This window comes from Diospyros lotus, chromosome 1 (assembly GCF_014633365.1).
Source record: "Diospyros lotus cultivar Yz01 chromosome 1, ASM1463336v1, whole genome shotgun sequence".
In the NCBI taxonomy this organism is placed as follows: Eukaryota; Viridiplantae; Streptophyta; class Magnoliopsida; order Ericales; family Ebenaceae; genus Diospyros; species Diospyros lotus.
The window spans coordinates 41,673,216-41,691,613 of record NC_068338.1 but is presented as its reverse complement, the minus strand read 5'-3'; the positions used below and the strand labels follow the sequence as shown (position 1 = coordinate 41,691,613).

General features: G+C 36.0%; 2 protein-coding genes across 3 annotated transcripts; one reads left to right on the top strand and one right to left on the bottom strand.

Annotated features, from left to right (window-relative positions):
- Positions 1-329: 329 nt before the first annotated feature.
- LOC127787464 (classical arabinogalactan protein 9) lies at positions 330-2,555 on the top strand. 2 transcript variants are annotated; one of them, XM_052315590.1, is made up of 4 exons: positions 331-665; positions 729-863; positions 909-1,096; positions 2,215-2,555. In XM_052315590.1, the coding sequence occupies exons 1-4, from the start codon at positions 440-442 to the stop codon at positions 2,293-2,295; spliced, it is 630 nt and encodes a 209-aa protein (XP_052171550.1). In that variant the 5' UTR covers positions 331-439; the 3' UTR covers positions 2,296-2,555. The 2 variants fall into 2 exon arrangements, with proteins under 2 accessions (XP_052171510.1, XP_052171550.1); XM_052315550.1 differs by having other exon boundaries at positions 330-665; positions 729-1,096.
- An 8,322-nt stretch (positions 2,556-10,877) lies between these two features.
- Positions 10,878-14,306, bottom strand: LOC127792020 (uncharacterized). The gene is made up of 3 exons (XM_052322304.1): positions 13,475-14,306; positions 12,305-12,652; positions 10,878-12,213 (listed from the first exon to the last, which is right to left on the bottom strand). Exons 1-3 carry the CDS (start codon positions 13,922-13,924, stop codon positions 11,590-11,592), a joined length of 1,422 nt encoding a protein of 473 aa, XP_052178264.1. The 5' UTR covers positions 13,925-14,306; the 3' UTR covers positions 10,878-11,589.
- Positions 14,307-18,398: the final 4,092 nt, after the last annotated feature.

Sequence of the window (18,398 nt, the reverse complement as noted above, 5' to 3'; positions counted from 1 at the left end):
TAAATAAAAAATATATTAATAATTAATTAATAAAATATTAAGCTGAATGTAATATTATATTTTTTTTATGTTATATAAGATTTTTGTTTTTTGAATTATACAAAATGTTAAGAGTCCTTAGATATTATAAAAATTCCCTTCAAATTATTTTTATGTTTTCTTTCAATAAGGGGGTGCTTGTATGTTACGTTTAGTTGACAAATTTACGCAAAGCATGAAATAATAATAAATAAAAAAGAAGAAAAAAAAGGAGAGAAGGGATTAATTTATCTATGCATAAAGAAATGCACGTAAGAGTAGTAAGACGCCTATTTATACAGTCCTGCGCGCTCTAGTCCTCTCTCATCGCTCGCTCCCTCCCTCCCTCTCCCCGTGTCCGTTTGGCTTGCGGTCCGCAGGTTAAGAACGCGGAGAGTGTGCACGCTCTGGCACAGACATAATGGATCCCAAGGCCGTCTTTGGCGTCTTCTTTATCTTCATCGTCGTCTCCGGCGTCGGCGCTCAATCCCCGCCCACTTCTCCTCCTTCAAATCAGGCCCCACCAGCTACTCCCACTCCTCCGGCTACTTCTCCTCCTCCTTCCACTCCGGCTCCGCCAGTCTCATCTCCGCCGCCGGTTTCAGCCCCTCCACCTGCATCTCCGCCGCCGGTTTCAGCTCCTCCACCTGCATCTCCGCCTCCGGTTTCAGCTCCTCCCCCAGCCACCCCGCCGCCCGCCTCTCCTCCACCGGCAACCCCGCCCCCAGCCTCTCCTCCACCGGCATCTCCACCACCCGCTAGTCCTCCACCAGCCACTCCTCCTCCAACACCGAACACTCCTCCGCCATCTCCTCCACTATCTCCCCCACCACCCGTACCATCACCTCCGCCATCTCCTCCACTATCTCCCCCACCACCCGTACCATCACCTCCGCCGCCTGTCCCTCCACCAGCTCCACTTGCTTCTCCCCCTGGTCCGGTGCCGGCGCCGGCTCCAAGCAAGAAACCCACATCTCCGGCCCCTTCGCCACTCTTACCAACTCCTCCGGCGCCACCCACAGGGGCACCGGCCCCGACTTTGGGACCAGCATCGCCCGCTCCAGCGGCTACCGATCAGGTACGAACTCTTTTAGTTCACTTCAGTACTAGTCCATTGTGATTCTCTATCGTACGCCTGGCATGCATTGAGAGCTTGATCTGTGACAGATCGGAATAGTTATGGTTTAGTTCAGTGGTACCAGTTCATGTCGTTGGGTCTTTACCGTATGGTAGCGTTTCAACATATGATTTGCTAACATGAGCACGTTGCCTACGTGAGCTCAGCTTTTGGTTTTGGACGCGAGGCCGCATATGGTTGGGGGCCTTCAGAAATTCTTTCCCGGGCCTTTATATTAATTAATTTTCTAGAAACGATATCTATAACTTTATATCCTTTAATTTTTGTAAAAGGATAAAAATAATCCTTTTGTTAAGTATTTTTTGTTTATCAAAATTATAGCACTTTAAAACAAAAACTGATTGATTCTTTGTACCGTGGGAGACCCATTTTTTGACCCGGATCTGACAGCCCTGTACGGGACACACTAAAATGGGCATCGTACTTTAAAACGGGGCTCAAATATCTTTTTCCCTGCCCTGGAAATGGAAGGTCACCTCCTGGGGCTAAACCCAAAGATGGCCACTGGGCCTTCCTCCTATCTGGGTTGGTTTAGAAGGGTTTGGGCTGGCTGCTCTGTCTCCCTCCCAAATAGTCTAGGGAAATGGAAAACCTAAAGAAACGACATTTGGAGCCATGATCTCTTAAATCCAAAACTTGCAGCCTTTTGTTGTTCATAAGAAAGGAAAATGGTGCCTGAAACACTCTTTGCCAGTTGGTTTTCAACACCGCTTACAGTATGATGACTAGCAGTGTTTGTTATAATAATGCCAGCCCTTTCTTCCTCTTCCCAAATGTTAATGCTGGGGAAAAAAACAATGCATATGCAGCACCTATTTGCTATTGTGCATGATTTTTTCATCTTCTCCATAGGTCATGAGTTCGAATTGTTAAAACAATCTTTTAATGAAAAAAATTATGTGCAAATATGAATGCTTATAGAATAGACCCTCACAAAACAAAGAGTCTCATACATTGCCAATGACCCGTTTGTTTTTTCTCTTAAGAGCAAAGTTGGAATATTACTTCCTAGTTTTGCCGCATGTTGCTCTAATACTTACTACCTGCTGAAATTGCAGAGTGGGGTGGAGAAGTTGTGGACAATGGAGAAGATGGTTGGGAGCATGATGCTTGGATGGGCTGTTGTCTGCTTGCTATGAGGGAGGAGACCCCACTGCGCCATCTCTTTCATTTCCCTGTTACTGTTACTTTTTTATGTTATTATTATTAATTAGCCCATATGGATGATGTGGGAGCAGACAGCATGTATTTGCATTACACACATTGAGTTGCATTCTTGGTTTGGGAGATTTTTTTTGGAGAGAGCTTTTGTATTTCAGGGGAGTTCTTTTTGAACTATATTACTTACTGTGTAGTCCATTTCTTTCTATTATAATTCCCTTTCCTTTTGGCTTTCTCACTTTTTCATGGCTAATCACATCCATTGTCATCATTCCCATATAAAATTTTGGACATTAACAGATGTTTGGAACCCCAAAAATATGGATTTCAGTTTTATGAAATTAAATATAACTAACTCAAATTTTATTAAAATAGCTAAAATTTACAAATAAATTTCGTAAATTTAAATAAACAGAGTTTGTGGACAAAAATGCTCGTAACTTTTTATTTTAATTATAATTTTTTTTTGGGGGGGGGGTTTATAATTAAATTTTATATTTTAAATTAATAATATTATACATAAAATTTAATTGAATTATATGGTAAAAAAATTTATAAAGGAATTGTAAATTTTAAATTCATTAATTCCAAACATAGTGTGAAGGAAAAAATGCCTCACATGTCAAGTGATTGTACTATGATAAGTTGAGATTTACATGAATAGGTTATAAATTCGATTCTTTACCATGCATAGTGAGACAAAATCTCTACTTGCGATTGATCTCCTCTCTCGAAATTGAAAGTATGAGCGACGGGAAATTGCGCAAGAGCAATAATAATAATAATAAAAAAAAGCTATCAAAGTGGTTCCTTGTTATAAAAGGGTAATGATGTTTAATATTAAAATTAATTTGATTTAAATTTAGACTTGTTTTCTTCACTGACAAGCTAAGCAAAATATGATTTAATACAATTTATGTCAAGTTTTCTCTGATCAAATAACTCCACTTATTTTGCATTTCTAAGTTTTATTTTCATAGCAAAGGAGACAATGATTATTGAGTGTGTTTTGAGGTGAAGAATAAAATTACCCAAACAAGGACCATGAGCTCCAGCCCAACTTCTTTTGTTTTACTACAAACCGTAATGATGAGGTTGATGAACTAGAAGTCGGTCCATTTCCTCAAATATTTGGGCTCCAAACATATTTTTTTATTTCATGTATTGAAATGGATATTAGGTCATGACAAATCTCGGCCCAATATATAACAAGTACCATCGGGAGTAAGAATCGGAGAAGCCCAGATGACTAGGCCGGCCCAATGCTCTTAAAATTTTCTAATTCAAGGGCCGAAACTCCAGTCCAATTTTGATATGGATCGAGTGACCTATGGGCCCATGAGATCCATTCAGATTTGGTTTGTTGGACACAAACACCAATTTGTTTCATGCGGAATCATATTGAATTTATAGTTTTATATTAAAAAATTCATTTACTTTGCTGTAATTATCATGCCATATCATATCATATAAATAAAATATTTTTGTACTAAATATTTGTAAAAGGAGGACGGAGATTAAGAATTTGTACCATTTAAATTAGAGGTACTCTATTTCCATCACGACACAGATGCATCGAATTTTATATCAATCTCTGTTAAATTTCAAAACTTATAAAATTTGATAATTTAAAACTTGTGACGTACTAAAATATTAAGATTTATAAAATTTTGAAAATAATAACACCAATAAGCACAATAAATTGGCACAAAAACATATTAAATAAATAAATAGCATTGATGTAACACGAGGAGGGTGAGTGACCTTTGAAGACCCACCCAATAGTCTAATTAAGATTCTAACTCCAAATAATAGAGCAATAATTGAATCAATTAAGTTGGAAAAACCCATCATCAATCACCATTGAGTTGAGGCAACGCCATCCATTTCAATCAGTGCATTACTTAAGTGTATTTAATAAATTGTATTTTTTAATATTTAAATACTTATATTAATCAATAAAATATCTAATGCTAAATACGCCTTAAAGAATACTCATGAAAAAAAAGAAAAAAACCCAAACATTTGTGACAATCTAGTAGTATATATGGTTCGAATTAATAAGATTCAAATTACAAGGTTGACTAGAATTTGCCACCAAATTGAGAGAATTAAAATAATTGAAACAGGGAAGAATTGCATTTAATGCCACTGTTGATATGAATGCACCGTCAAATTTGAAGAGATAATAATAATTATTATTATTATTCTGTCTAAATGCGAATGCACAATTCCCATCGTGGGGCTAGTGGCTAGTGACTAGTAGCTAGGTCAATTTCAACCACCTCTTTGTAGTAAAATGCTTACGAGTATTGAAAGCAACCCTATGGAAAATGTTATTACTATGACTTGAGCTATCCCTTCAGTTATATAATATATATAAAATAATAAAAATATTTTTTATTTAAAATAGTGAGATGCATGACTAAATTACTCCTCACTCTAAATTACGCCTCACTCGAGATGATGAGGTGAAGTGGTGAGGTGCGAGAGATATTTTTATTATTTTACATGCATTAGGTAGCTTAAGGTAGACTTTTTAGAGAAAAATAAAGTAGATTTTTAAGAATAATGGTTAAGAAGAAGTAAATGTATATATTTTTAGATAAAGTGTATTTATCATATTTTATTTTAATATTTAAATAATTAAATAGTTTAAAGTATGAAACATTTGTCATCAATTAAAAATAAGATGTAATAAATTTATTTTATTTAAAATTAAAATATATATATATATATATATTATTACTTAACCATTAGGCTTAGAGTAATGGTTAACATTACCTAATTTTTAACAACGTAACCATTATTCTAAGGATAAATGTATTGCATTTTTAATTATTATTTATACTTTAAAAATAAGTGTAATAAAGATGCATTTGTTGATGCTTAAGGCTTAAATTTTATATGTTTTTTTTTTTTTAAATATATTTTTTCACTTAAACAAAATAGTTTTAAATATAAATAAGAATTGTGAAATTATTATGTGGTTCATATTAGACGAATAACATAACGTTTGCCCAACCCAATCAAAATTAGAGGGAGGGCGTCTCCCCCCTACACGGCTACACCCCTCTATGCTCGCGTAAGATAAATTTAATGTGAACAGGAAAACATTTTTGTAAAAATAAAATGAAAAGATATAGATCTAAAAAAAAATAAAGTGTTCAAATATTGATACCAAAAGTGAGCCACAAAAATTAATCTCTTTGAAATTGATATGAGGCACGGTATGTGCTTGGATGGAATTGATCCAAATCAGTGAAAATTATCATTGCAAATAGAGGTGGCAATAAGTTGAGTTGAGTCGAGCTAGGCCTAGCTCGAGCTCAGCTCGTTGACTTTAACTTGGTTCATAACTCGGCTCGAGCTTGATATGAGCTATTTTTTTAGTTCGAACTCGGCTTGATGATGACTACGAGTTGGCTCGGTTTGAAATTGATTATTAACTTTTATGTATATATATTTAAATAATATGTTTATAAAATTAATAAGTATATATTTATATTATTGAGTATTAAGTAATAAATATTTTTTATTTAATAAATTTATAAAATTAATATATATATAAGTATATCGAGTTGGCTTATAAGTCAAATGAGTCGAACTAATGGTAGCTCAATCTCGGCTCATTTACTAAATGAGCCAAATATTTGAACTCAAACTTGGCTAATTTGTATTACGAGCTAGCTTATTGAGTTAATTTTCGAGTCGAGTTTTGAGCCAACTCACGAGTAGCTAGGCTCATTGCCAGCCCTAATTGCAAAACATTTTTTCCAATGTAATTATGGCACATAAATACTAAATACAATTTTTACATAAAATGATATTTATAAAATTGTAGTTAGAATGTATGTAAATTATGGAATTTTTGTTATCATGGTCTTATTTTAAACATATTTTATGTCCAAGGAAATTTAATAGAGATATCACTTGACAGCATAAAATGTGCAGAGATGGGTGGGGGGCGTACAATAGTACAATCATTTTAAGCCATTTGGAAATGGACCTTGGTCTCTGTGTCGAGGGGGACGAGGTACAATTTTAGAATTATCGTTATTGTGTGTGTGTGTTTTTTTTTTTTTTTTTATCCGTGTCTTTGATTTTAATAAAAAAAATAAATTATATGTGAAAATTGAGTTAAAATGTACGATGTAATAATATAAATTTTAATTTATTATAATTTAATCATTTGACATCTGTCTTAGACACTCTTAAATGAGCAAATCATTCACATATATATATATATATATGTGTGTGTCTGTGTAGCAGTAGCAGCACACCCACAAGGAAGGGCAACAAGAGTAGTTGCCGACAAACTTTTGTTATTTATTTATTCGTACATACATGTATATGTGTGTAAGAGCATTAATTAGTTAGTAGAGTTGGGTAAGATCTAAGTTTGGGTTGGGAATTGTTCGTCGTGTCTTGTAATTCATCAACAGTACTTCCTAAATCTGTGGCACACTAGTGATAAATTATTAATAGAGTGGAGGGCGCCGGGCCGGGCCGGGCCGGGGGTGAAGAGTCAATATAGAATAATAGATGACATTTTAGTGATAATTATATGATGATTATTATTATTAGTGGGTGGGTCATGTTATTTTCAGTCAAAATCTTGTATAAATTTTTTATTTTGTTCATCATTATCATAAAATAATAAAAAAAAAATTAAGAATCTTGGTGTTTTGTCAAAGGTTGAATCGTGAAAGGTTGCTAGGATTTGTTGTCATCCATTGCTTTGCCTTTGCTAGGCTTAACCTAGCTACTACATAGCCGCCTAGCGAGCACATGACATGACGAGGCATGTGGCTTAAACCAAATCAACTAAATAATTACATCTGACATTGATCGATTATATGAGTGCACTAATTATAAACTTGTGTTGGATTCTACTTCCTTCCATTTCGATCGGCCACTGTATAGCAGTAGGTCGAGTATATATATATATATATATATATATATGAATTTTGTACCCAAAAAAGAGATAAAACATGTGAATTTTACCTCAAAGCATTGTAATAATAAGGAACTAATTAAGATAGAAATAGATCTTAATGACTTTTCTTACCCACCCAAAACTAAGAAAATATATTTGATTGTTTCTTTATTTCTTATGCACTTGATCGTTTGAATCTAGGTTTGGTTTGAGTTAATGAACTAACAGTACTGTTAGTTAAAATGAAGAAGAAAAAAAACACAACAAAATTTAGTTCATGATATTGCTGCGTGATTGGAGTAATTTCTGTTGCTATCAACTATTATCTCTTCATTTTCTTCTTTATTTGGTTGGTAGGTTCATTACATTAGACTAAACTATTAGTTAGGTCTAAATTTTAGTTTGTGTGAATCTAAATTTACCAATTGATCACTTAATTGGATTAGGGTTTCGACATTAATAGAACAAGCTAGTAGTGGGTTTGTCTATTTTGAAAATACAAAAGATGAAAAGAAGTTCGAAAAGGAGAATTATGCATGCGTCGGTCGGTCGGATTATAAAGGCCATAGATTGATTATATATTAACAAAAAGGAAGAAGAATTAATATAGAAGAAATTAAGAGGGATAGATTAAAAGAAAAAGAAAACCAATTGGTAAATGACATTAATTTAGTCATTTATCTGAATTAATTAGAAATAATATTTTCTAATTCTCAAAATTAATATAAATAAAGGCTTATTTATTTCCCTCAACCAAAATTATATATCTTGTATTTCTAGTTATGAACCATGCTGGCTGGATGGAAGCTTAATTTAAACATATGTAGACATTGAATTAGTGCTTAAATAAAACAATTATGACCGACCGTCCAAAGAGGCGCGCGGTACCAACCCTTGGACGTAAAGATCCTTTCTATTTGTAAGGTAAAATAGGAGATCTGAAACTTTTAATATATACGAAAGACAAGATTCCAACAAATCATCAAAAAATGTTTAAAATCAATGAACCACAACTACCAAAAAGTACACCATAATTAGCTTTGTCTCTTTTAAGTTGCAAAAATGACAGTCTTGGATGCAATCTACATTTAGATTTTGTGGTCCTTCCCACTACCGCAAACCATCTCTCATTTCATTTGATGATGAACCAAATGACCCCCCCCCCCCCCCCCCCCCAAGTTTGTTGAGTTTGGAGCCAACCAAATTGCATTGCACCCGGCCCCTTTATTAATCTCACCATTATTCACCCAAAATCCAAACCTTGATATAATCATTTAAAATTTAATATCGCGTCGTTAAGAGTTGTTTTTATCTGTGAACTTTTAAGATAAAATGGGTTAGTTTAATTCTAATTCAGATTTTGACCATAATTAAGAAATTGTGTAGAGTAGGTAGGGTCAGATGTTTAAGGGGTTTTTGAATTGGTGGCAAGTACCAGCCAATGAGGAGGCTGGTGCGGTGCCTGGAGGCATTGATTACACAAGGGCCAACATGAAACAAACTGAAGGAGCAGGGCATCCATTTGGAGTGAGTGAGTGAGTGAGTGAGAGATAGATTTCATATTCAATGTGTGACGTGGCCCTTCTTGATGGCGATGCTCACTCAAATGCTCCTTACAGCATGCATATCTGTTCTACTTTCAAAATTGATATTTCTTCCTGTTATACTTTAGCATGTGAGATTTTTTTTGTTTTATGATAATTGAAGATGAAAAAACGTCATTGTATATGATTTATTTTTTATTTTTTATTTTATAAAAACTAAGCACTCTCCTGTGCTATTTATTTGCATATTTTACAGCAATTGGACCAACAAATTACATGCACACCTATACCCACTCTCCTCTGTTATTGTCTCATAACCTTCCTTATGATACAGTTCTACATTTACTATTCTTTTACCAAAATCATGTATCTTGAAATGGATGCTTATTTTCTAAATACAGGCGTTGGTTCTGGCTGTTTATTTATAATTAATTATGGGATGAGTTTCTTTCTGTACGTGTATTTTTATATCTGCATTAAAGTACTTTAATTTATTTTCCTTCTAAAAGCTAGCTCTAGTAGTTTCATAGGCAGAGTTTAGTATCTTAACCAAACCACGCATTTGGGAGCTCATTTCCAAGTAAAAGCATTTTCAAAGCACCACTTTAGAAATCGTGTGAGAAGACAAATTCCCTAAACCATTGGAATTGGTTTTAAAAACCATCCCACTTGTCGTTGACTTCATGTCCATTCAGTCAAAACTCACCCCATTATGATAATGCCAATCTTGTCCCCAGTTCTGTTTGTCATACGTATATGCCATATTCTTAAAATCCAAAATTTATGGGGTTTTCTGACTTGTAAAAAAAAAAAAAAAAAAAGGTTCTCGCTCCGCAGTTGGGGGCCTATGGAAATAATTGCTTGTAAAAAATGTACCTCAAATCAATGATGAAGTCCTAGGCAAATAAATACACAGCTTGAATGCACCTCCCCCTCAAAAGCTAATAATGCAAGCGCTCATAAAAAAGGGGAATTTGACTATTCAGAGACATCATCATAGTGGGCGGAAGCTTCCCCCCCCCACAACCGCTATTATGAATTTGCAGGTAAAAGAAATTAAAAACACCTAGTTGGGGTTAAAGAAGAGAAGAGGAGCACCATACCTCTAAAAGAAGGTGACATGCAAAGGGAGAAAGAAGAAAGCACCTGAAGAGTGAAGAGATGCCCTAAAGAAAAAGAAACTGGGCAAATCACATGGGGGTTGTTGTGTGAGGGGGAGCTTTTTTTTTAACCGCTCATGCCTTCCATGTAATGATATTTCTCCCACGAGCCATAGGGGAGTGCAATTTTTTTGCCCTCTTTAATGAGGTAAACGTATTCTTTATCGTTTTTTTTATAAAAAATAAAATAAAGAAATGCACACTTATACCTCAATATTTTGAATGACAGCCGCTTATCTCTCTCTTTTTTTGCATCGCCCATGCGACTGTCTTCCGTCTTCGTCGTCTCGTCTCTTGTATATAGACCGTTGATGTATCCTTCCTCGTTGCGGAAAGATAGCGAGGTGACGACAACGAAACCGGGTGGCTTTTTTTTGGAGCGATCCCCCCCCCCCCCCCCCCCCCCCTCCACCAAATAATTTTTTTAACCTTACACTCTTGATTGAAGGTTACGTTTACCCCGTTAAAGGGGTGAACAAAATCGCACTCTAGGGCAACAACTCAAATCCAGCCCCAGTGCTACATCTTTTTATGTTATAATAATAGTTGGGGTTTGGTCAAATGGTCAGAGAAGTGTATTTAAAAATGAAATATGCCGGTCTAAAAAGTTGCAAGAGCTGAGCAAAAGGGCTGCAAAGGCATCCACTGCTACTCAACTTTCCAACAAATGGCCCCCTAGATGCTGTCAAACACAATGGAAAAGACCACGAACAAAAGCCACATGATTTGGGATATATGACAATAAAATTTTAAAGATACCCAGATAAGTTTTAACAGATCATATAAGAATCCTAAATCACATCTTATCATCAAAGGTCTCAGCATTCAAGGAATCAAGCTGTAAAGTTCATAAAGATCAAAATAGAGATGAGGGAAAGATGCTTATCTATACATTCATATGCATTCAATATCTGATATACTCAAAGTTACAGTATACATATCATTTCTACTCAGCCACACTGGGCTGACAAGTTACAACCAGAAACCCATATGTAATAGCAGTATTTGCTTGCGCAGGCTGGTTGAACCAGAAAGAAAAAAAAAAAAAAAAACATTTCTCATCATCTTATCTCTTACATTTCCCTCTTTCTTGTACAGCTAAGACTCTTTTTTCCATCACCAATCCCCAGAAAAATTAAAAAAAAAAAAGAAAAACTTCAACAGCAGCAAGGAAAACACACACCAGAGAAACACACTCAAAACAGATTGGAAATAGAGAACCAAAATATTAGAATCAATCCATGTAGCAGCTTTTACCCTTATCACTGCTACAGCTGTATACATCAAGGCAAGAGAATCATTTGAAGGTTAAGGTTCTGCTACAGCAAGCTTCACCACCCTTCTCAATACATGGAAGGTAAAATAAAAACAAACCTCCATTGCTCCATCCGTTACCGGGAAAAACCGAGCTCCAACTCCATAGCTGGATTCTGCATTAAGAGTATAAAAATTCATCTAGGCTCCGGTGGAACCCGTGAATGATTATGCTCTATTTACAGATTGATAGAGGGACACCCTAATATATAGAATTCCTCAATGACTCATCTGCTACTTGTAACTTCTGATGTGTCAGTGAATTAAAACCTACCTATTGTATGAACAATTGCCCTAATCTTTTCCTACCCTTTGTTAGACTTCCATCTTCCAAACCGTGTTGTCAATGTTATGGTCGTGTGCTTTCTCCAGCGCTGCAACCTTAGCCCGATGGGCTGCCATGGAAATTGTGCTCTTTCCCCTTTCATCGTGGGGCAGTTCGCAGGCTTCACTGATGGAACCAGATCTCAAATCAGCTGGAGGGATGAAACAGTCTAGTGACAAGCCTGGAACATTGAAGGCCACCTCTTCAATTGTCCAAGCTTCTTCCATCCTTGTTTTGGTATGGCTCATTGCCATCTCGCCAAACCTAAAAAGGGTCACCACAGATCTGCCAGAGTGAGCAATCATGATTCCCTCAACAGGCCTGTAATCGTCAAGGAAAGAGTTAATGGTGGTTTCCCAGTAAACTGCATCGCCACCATTGGACTGGATACGGGTCAGATGAGAATCCTCCATATAAACAAGAAGGCCCGTCTTCTGACTGAAGTATCCAAACAAAACATGCCTTATGATCTCTGCAGGACCCTCACTTCTTGCCCTTAAGGTCTGAGGATCAGCACAAAGCTTAAGGATAAAACAATCTTCGCCATTGACCTTTTTCTCCCCAATACATCTTGCATCAGCAAACATGCTAGCAGTGGTTCTGGGGTCAAGGCCCTGCAAAGAACATAGCAGTCCTGTAAAATGAGTAACTTACTAGTAAGAAGTAATGGCTTAGGCAGTCAAATAAACAGGAATACAGTTTCACCTGAAGAGCTCGGCGTAAAGGTCTAACAGGCCCTTTGGCAGTATGGGCACCTAGCCATGGGGTGTGCCTCCAGACAAGTTTACCGTTGCATCCGGCATGAACCTTGCTTCCTCCCACAGCAAGCTCAACATACCACATGTCTGGATTCATCTGCCATAGCACAAATCCGCCCGACTCAGCATCTCGCTCTGCATTCCGATTTTTCATTACCCTTGTAGCAGTTTCAAACTCAGAAGCTAGCATCTTCACCTTCCCCATTGCATATGCATTCCTAATTGAGCTTTGCAACTTCTGGCCTCCTGATGCAGCAGTATATTGCTGCAATATGTACTGAGCAGACGAAGTTTCCTGCGATAGTACCATGCATGCCAGAGTCAGTTTAGTACCTTGGTAAAGTGACAAATAAGCTAGATCCTGACAAGAAAGCAGAAGGATGAAGAGGCTCTGTAATTAGAGATGAAGAAAAGCTGAGCCAAGTTATAGAAACTTCAAGATTGCAAAATCCTTGAGTGTGTTGTGAAAGCAGTCACTACGTGCTAAGTTGCTCTTCTATGTAGCCCATGAAAACGGCACTCTTATTTATCGATACAATGGCCTTATTCACACACAAGTCAACCTTCCTAATAAGCAACAAGAGTTCAATTTTTGATTAATTTAACTAAATACAAGTATCAAAGCACAAATGCTGTTAAAATTTCAACACTTAACACTAAACTAAAACAACAGAAAAGGCATATATATTGTTTGGTCCCAAGCAACCAGAGGACTAAACCAGATTTTAAAAGAAATAATTTGCATTTTCATAAATGATGTTCAAGAAACCAACTAGAATTAGAAGAAGCAACGACGCTCGTTCCAATTGATTTAAAAAGACCTTAGTCAAATTCCGTAAGCAATCACTAAACCTAAACTGACGATGTGATTGAAACTTGGGGTAATAAGTGGATAAATAAAAGAACAAATCTTCTGTTTGATCTTCTATCTGTTTCCTTTGTCCTTCGAGATCAACCATCTCAGTCAAACTTTCTCTTCCTTTCTCTTTGCCCCAACACTACATTCCAAACAGAGGCTACAAAACCGAAGCAGTCCAAAACGTCACTAATAAAAATATTTGTGTGTGTGTGTGTGTGTGTGTGTGTGTGAGAGAGAGAGAGAGAGAGAGAGAGTTACGATTGGAGTGTCCTTGATGCTGAGGTGAGGCAAAGGGTCGCTGGTGCTAACGTGCACTGGGGCGAGCGGTGCGCCCATAACGCCAAGCAACAGTCTAAGATCAGACCGCTTGTAAGCACTCGACGCTGACGACGGAGCCCTCGAGAGCTGACCCTTCATCCAATGGCCGATCCCTGACCCGACCCGCTTCGAATCTCCGACCAGGTCGCCGTCCGGATCTGGCCCTTCCATCAACGGCGTCAGCGTCTCGGTCATGAACCTCAGGCTTCCGGATCTCGCCACCACCTGCTCCGGATTCCCTACCCCCTGCTGGCGATTCTTCCTCCGGCGGAGCAGCCCCGACATCGGCGACCCGGTCCGACCCGGACTCTTCGCCCGCGACCTCGCCGGCGACAGGCCCCGCACCACCTCGTCTTTCAAAGCGGAGAAGAAACCCTGCTTTTTCTCCATACTCAAAACCCTACCGGAAACTTACAGGAACCAAAAGCAAGAGCTCTGCTTAATTAGAGAGACGATTTACAGGCGCGGAGAGGAATGTGGCTGAAATCTCCTCATAGAGGCTGCAAGAAAAGCATGGGCTGTATTTGGCTGGGGGGAAAGGAAGAGAGTGCGAGCGGAGAAGTCGCTGTTTGGATGGAGAGAGAGTTTCGTTTCCAGGGGGAGGAAATGCGGATTGCTCGCTGGAAACTGGAAAGCAACAGTATGAAAATGGTGCGGGAATAACGAATTTGAAGGCGGGGAGAGAGAGAGAGAGAGAAAGAGAGGAGCAGCAAGAGAGAGAGAAAGCGTGTGATTCAGAGAGAGAAAGAGAGTGACAGTGAGAACACTGGGAAGTGGAAATGGAGAGAGAAGAATGTGATTTTTGAGGAGAGGGGGGAGCATGGGGCCACCTGTCAGTGATGGAGACTGACTTTGAATCACGCGCCCTTATGGAGCGTTGCATATACGCGCAGTAGAGCCAATTGGATGGACGGACGGACTCCAGGTGGCCAGGTAAAAGAGAAGAGAGCCGAAGTAAAAAAAACTCTTCTCCCACGTAATTGGAGCTTATTAATTAGAGTAGAGACAGGAGATTTATGTACTTAACAAATATATATATATTAATTAATTAAATGAATAAAAAGACGTAATTGATATGTATGTATTAATTAAATGTAAATAAACACCTATTTACTCTTATTGGGGGCAAATTACAAAGAATAATAGAATGTGCAAATAATAATAATAATAATATAATAATTGATGTGTATAGTCTGCAATTGCAAACTAATTTGAATAAGAGGGTTATAAACAACTTGAATTGCCATCATCATCAAACAATATGCAATGTGCAAGAAAATAAAAATTGTGCGTTTTGAGGACCCACTTTAAGATATTTTTGACCATTTAATTTCATGTTTATTATTATTATTATTATTATTAGAGTTTGAATTTGAGTTTAATTTACTAAACTTTTTCATTCTCATTATGTGGAGCTTGAAGTTCACGTTATTATTAACTCATGAGTCCATCTCTTCTGTCAACTCAATTATACCATGCAAACTTTACAATCAAATCCATTAATTTTATAAAATCATATAATCATCATCATTTTAAAAAAACAAAAAACCATGCATTAATTAAATGAACCACTCACTAAAAATATGTTTGGTGTAGGGTAGGGTAGGGGAGGGATTTCTCTCAAAAAGCAAGCATACATTTACATGCCTATTTCTGCACATATATAAAAGGGTAATGCATTTTTATTTTTTAAATGAATAAATAAAATAAATTTATTATGATTTAATCATTAAGTAGCATTATCGATGGATTAATAACTAAATTCATTCTATCTCTCTTATTTATCCGAAAATAAGAATATTAATGTCGTTGCTTTTATCATAAGTATTCAATAGTTTTCATGGTAATAAATTATTTATATCTTAAGAATAATGATAAAATTAATGAATTATAAATAATATTTTTTTTTTGAAGGAATAAAAAGTAAAAGAAATAAGGGAAGTCAAGTAGTGTGACACACATATATAAAATTAAAAATGCAGATATAGATAAGAGTACAAGAAGAATGATGCAAGTGGAATTGGTGCCTAAATTATATATGTATGTTGCATTGTTTAATATAGTTAGTTAAACTTTGCGTAGGTTGTTATTATCAAAATATATTGAAAGAGCTAAACTCGTGTGCATTTGCATAAAGCTGGTTGTCCTGTCTTTGGGCTCATGGGTCATGTCGCGCCCTGCCCCTTTTTATCTTTAGTATGAACTCTTCACTTCTTGAGTGAAATCTCTTATCTTAAGAGTTCTTCATATACTGTTTCACCTATGCGAAAGGGATTAATCACGATATACGGTGATTTTTAAAGTAGGAGGCATAGTACATAATGCTTATAAAAAGTCATCCTCACAAGAGGATGAAACTCCCACACTGTGACTGTCATAACTCGAACATGCATCATTGGGTACAATCTTCTACCTTGTGAACCATCTGTGCTATGCTCGTGGGGGCTGAACTCTCCACTTCTACTTCGTTTAACGGTGCATTTGCTTTTATTTGAACCCCACCTAATCAAACATTTCTTTATAAATATAAGCACAATTAATATTTGTTAGCAACACTAAATTGCATTTCCATATAAGGTATAACTTTGTTTTTTTTTTTTTTTAAAAAAAGAACAAATTGTTATCCAGTTATTAAGATTAATCTCATACCATGGCGTTGCCTATATAATCCATATCTACTTAGGTCACGTTTAATTTGTGAACAAGATGTCGCACTGATTGCTTATCCTTAAAATTTGTAGTCTTGGACTTCAGAGTGTTTGGTTAGTATAGAATTACATTAGAAAATATCTTTAATCTTATATTTGGTTTGGTTGATGCAATGATAGACACATGATAATATAAAAATAATAAAAATACTCTTGTTGTAATTTTTTAATTATTTAAATATTTATTTTTAAAATATTTATAATTGGGGGCAAAACAATCATTTCGTCCATTATCCTATTTTCTGGATAATGTATCGCAAATCTCGATCTTACATTTGGACGATTATTTATTATTGAATCCATCCCGTTTATTATTTCATGTGCATAAACACGAAACAAACCAAACATGTGATCATTTTTTACGGACTAATTAATCTTCTTTTATCTCATAAACCAAAACAGCCTTTAATCTATAGATAAAAAGCCATAACTAGTTTCCTTTAAACATTCACTCATATTGGATTTAATGTTAAAATGTAATTTAAAAAGAAAAAAAAATTAGGGCAATTATGTAAACAAGTCCAGTTATGATTACATGCACATACACAGTGTGTGTGTGTATGGGCCATAAAACATGTTGGGGACCAACCAAATGAAATGATATATATAGTGTTTTTGGTGTTTCCACAGTTCACATGCTCTCTATGCTCCGCCGTTTGTTCTTTTGTTGTTCTCTTCTCCGTCCATCTTTCATGGAATATTGCGTCTCTCTTTAATTTTCAAAAATTACATTTTTACTTTTTATTCGCCTTTAATTTATTATACTTTTTCACTTTTTTTCTTTTTAAAACAAAAAAGTGGAAGCTAGAGACAGAAACGTTCGTAAAAAGTCAAAAAAGTGATGAAAAAAGTATGATGGAAAGTTGGTTCCATCCAAACAAAACACGGCCTCCAACGATAAGGGTTAGTGGTTAGTGGTTAGTGGTTAGTGGTTACTGGTTCTGTTCTATAATAATAATAATAATAATAATAATAATAATGCTGGGGGGCATTCGGTGATTGACTCATTTGATTGAGCTTATAATTTCCACTTAAAACACTTTGAAATTTCAATAAGAAGTCAAAGCCAAAATTAAAAGTCTATAAAAAGACAACAAAATTAGATGGGACTTCAACCAACGAACACCCTGATTAGATTATTTTCTTTTCTTTTAATAAAAAAAAAATTAAGAAGCATTTTATGTAATTTTTTTATGATTAAATAATTGCTTATCATATCATATGATAGCCTCCAATCCATCGTATCAGTCATATATAATAATAATAATAATGATTTTTCCAATTCTCTTTAATGGCTAATAAGCATATTCTCACTTTTACCTTTGAAAAATTGAGTAGACGTACATCTTGTGGGACTTATAATTTCTATTTTCTGTATGTATATATATATGAGTAATGATTTATGAGTAAAAATTTATAGAAAATTATGTGATTCATCAATGGTTTATAATTATAAACATGTTATTATGTATCAATTGTAAAGCTTCTTCCCAAAAAAAAAAAAAAAGATACTGTGATATTAATATATATTTTATCAATTAGTTTTGTGTGTAAAAAGTGTTTCACATGTAATTAGCGTACGTAATTAGTAATTATCTCAGCATTGAAATGTTGATATTAAGAATCAAAATCAAGAATCAAATCTTTGGTTTGGTCAGCCGGATCTAAAACAAAAAAAAATTCAACAGAAGCTCCAATCCCTCCATATATAACGCGTTTGCTTTCTGTTATTGGTCGGTCGGCGAATTCAAAGAAATTTTGGTCCAAAAGACACCCACCCATGACATGAGCGAGCACGTCCGTCCGTCCACAAATTTCTGACAAATTCTAATGTATTCAGAAACGGAAAAGGAAAAGGTGAAGCTGAGCCATGGATGAACAGAGAGAGAGAGAGAGAGAGAGAGAGAGAGAGAGCATTATCATTCGGGGCCAGGCCAGGCCAGGCCACGAGACAGCAAAACAGGCGTAAAGATGGATTGAACATCTTAACCATGATTGGTCCAACTGAGGGACAACTTTCTAATTTCTCGTAAGATTATGCAACGACTACGACGAGACGACTATGATATGCTTTCATTTCATCCTTTGCTTCCTTCCTTAAGAATCAAGCATCCTCAAAAATAACAGAGAGATGACAGGGGGGGAGTTAATTAAAA

Excerpts from the sequence above, each read along its gene's own strand:
- LOC127787464 (XM_052315550.1), top strand. The coding sequence starts at position 440 with ATGGATCCCAAGGCCGTCTTTGGCGTCTTCTTTATCTTCATCGTCGTC. Across the intron at positions 666-728 it reads GCCGGTTTCAGCTCCTCCAC|CGGCAACCCCGCCCCCAGCC; the intron begins CTGCATCTCCGC and ends CCTCTCCTCCAC. Across the intron at positions 1,097-2,214 it reads CTCCAGCGGCTACCGATCAG|AGTGGGGTGGAGAAGTTGTG; the intron begins GTACGAACTCTT and ends CTGAAATTGCAG.
- LOC127792020 (XM_052322304.1), bottom strand. The coding sequence starts at position 13,924 with ATGGAGAAAAAGCAGGGTTTCTTCTCCGCTTTGAAAGACGAGGTGGTG. Across the intron at positions 12,653-13,474 it reads GCATCAAGGACACTCCAATC|GAAACTTCGTCTGCTCAGTA; the intron begins GTAACTCTCTCT and ends GTACTATCGCAG. Across the intron at positions 12,214-12,304 it reads CTTTACGCCGAGCTCTTCAG|GGCCTTGACCCCAGAACCAC; the intron begins GTGAAACTGTAT and ends TGTTCTTTGCAG.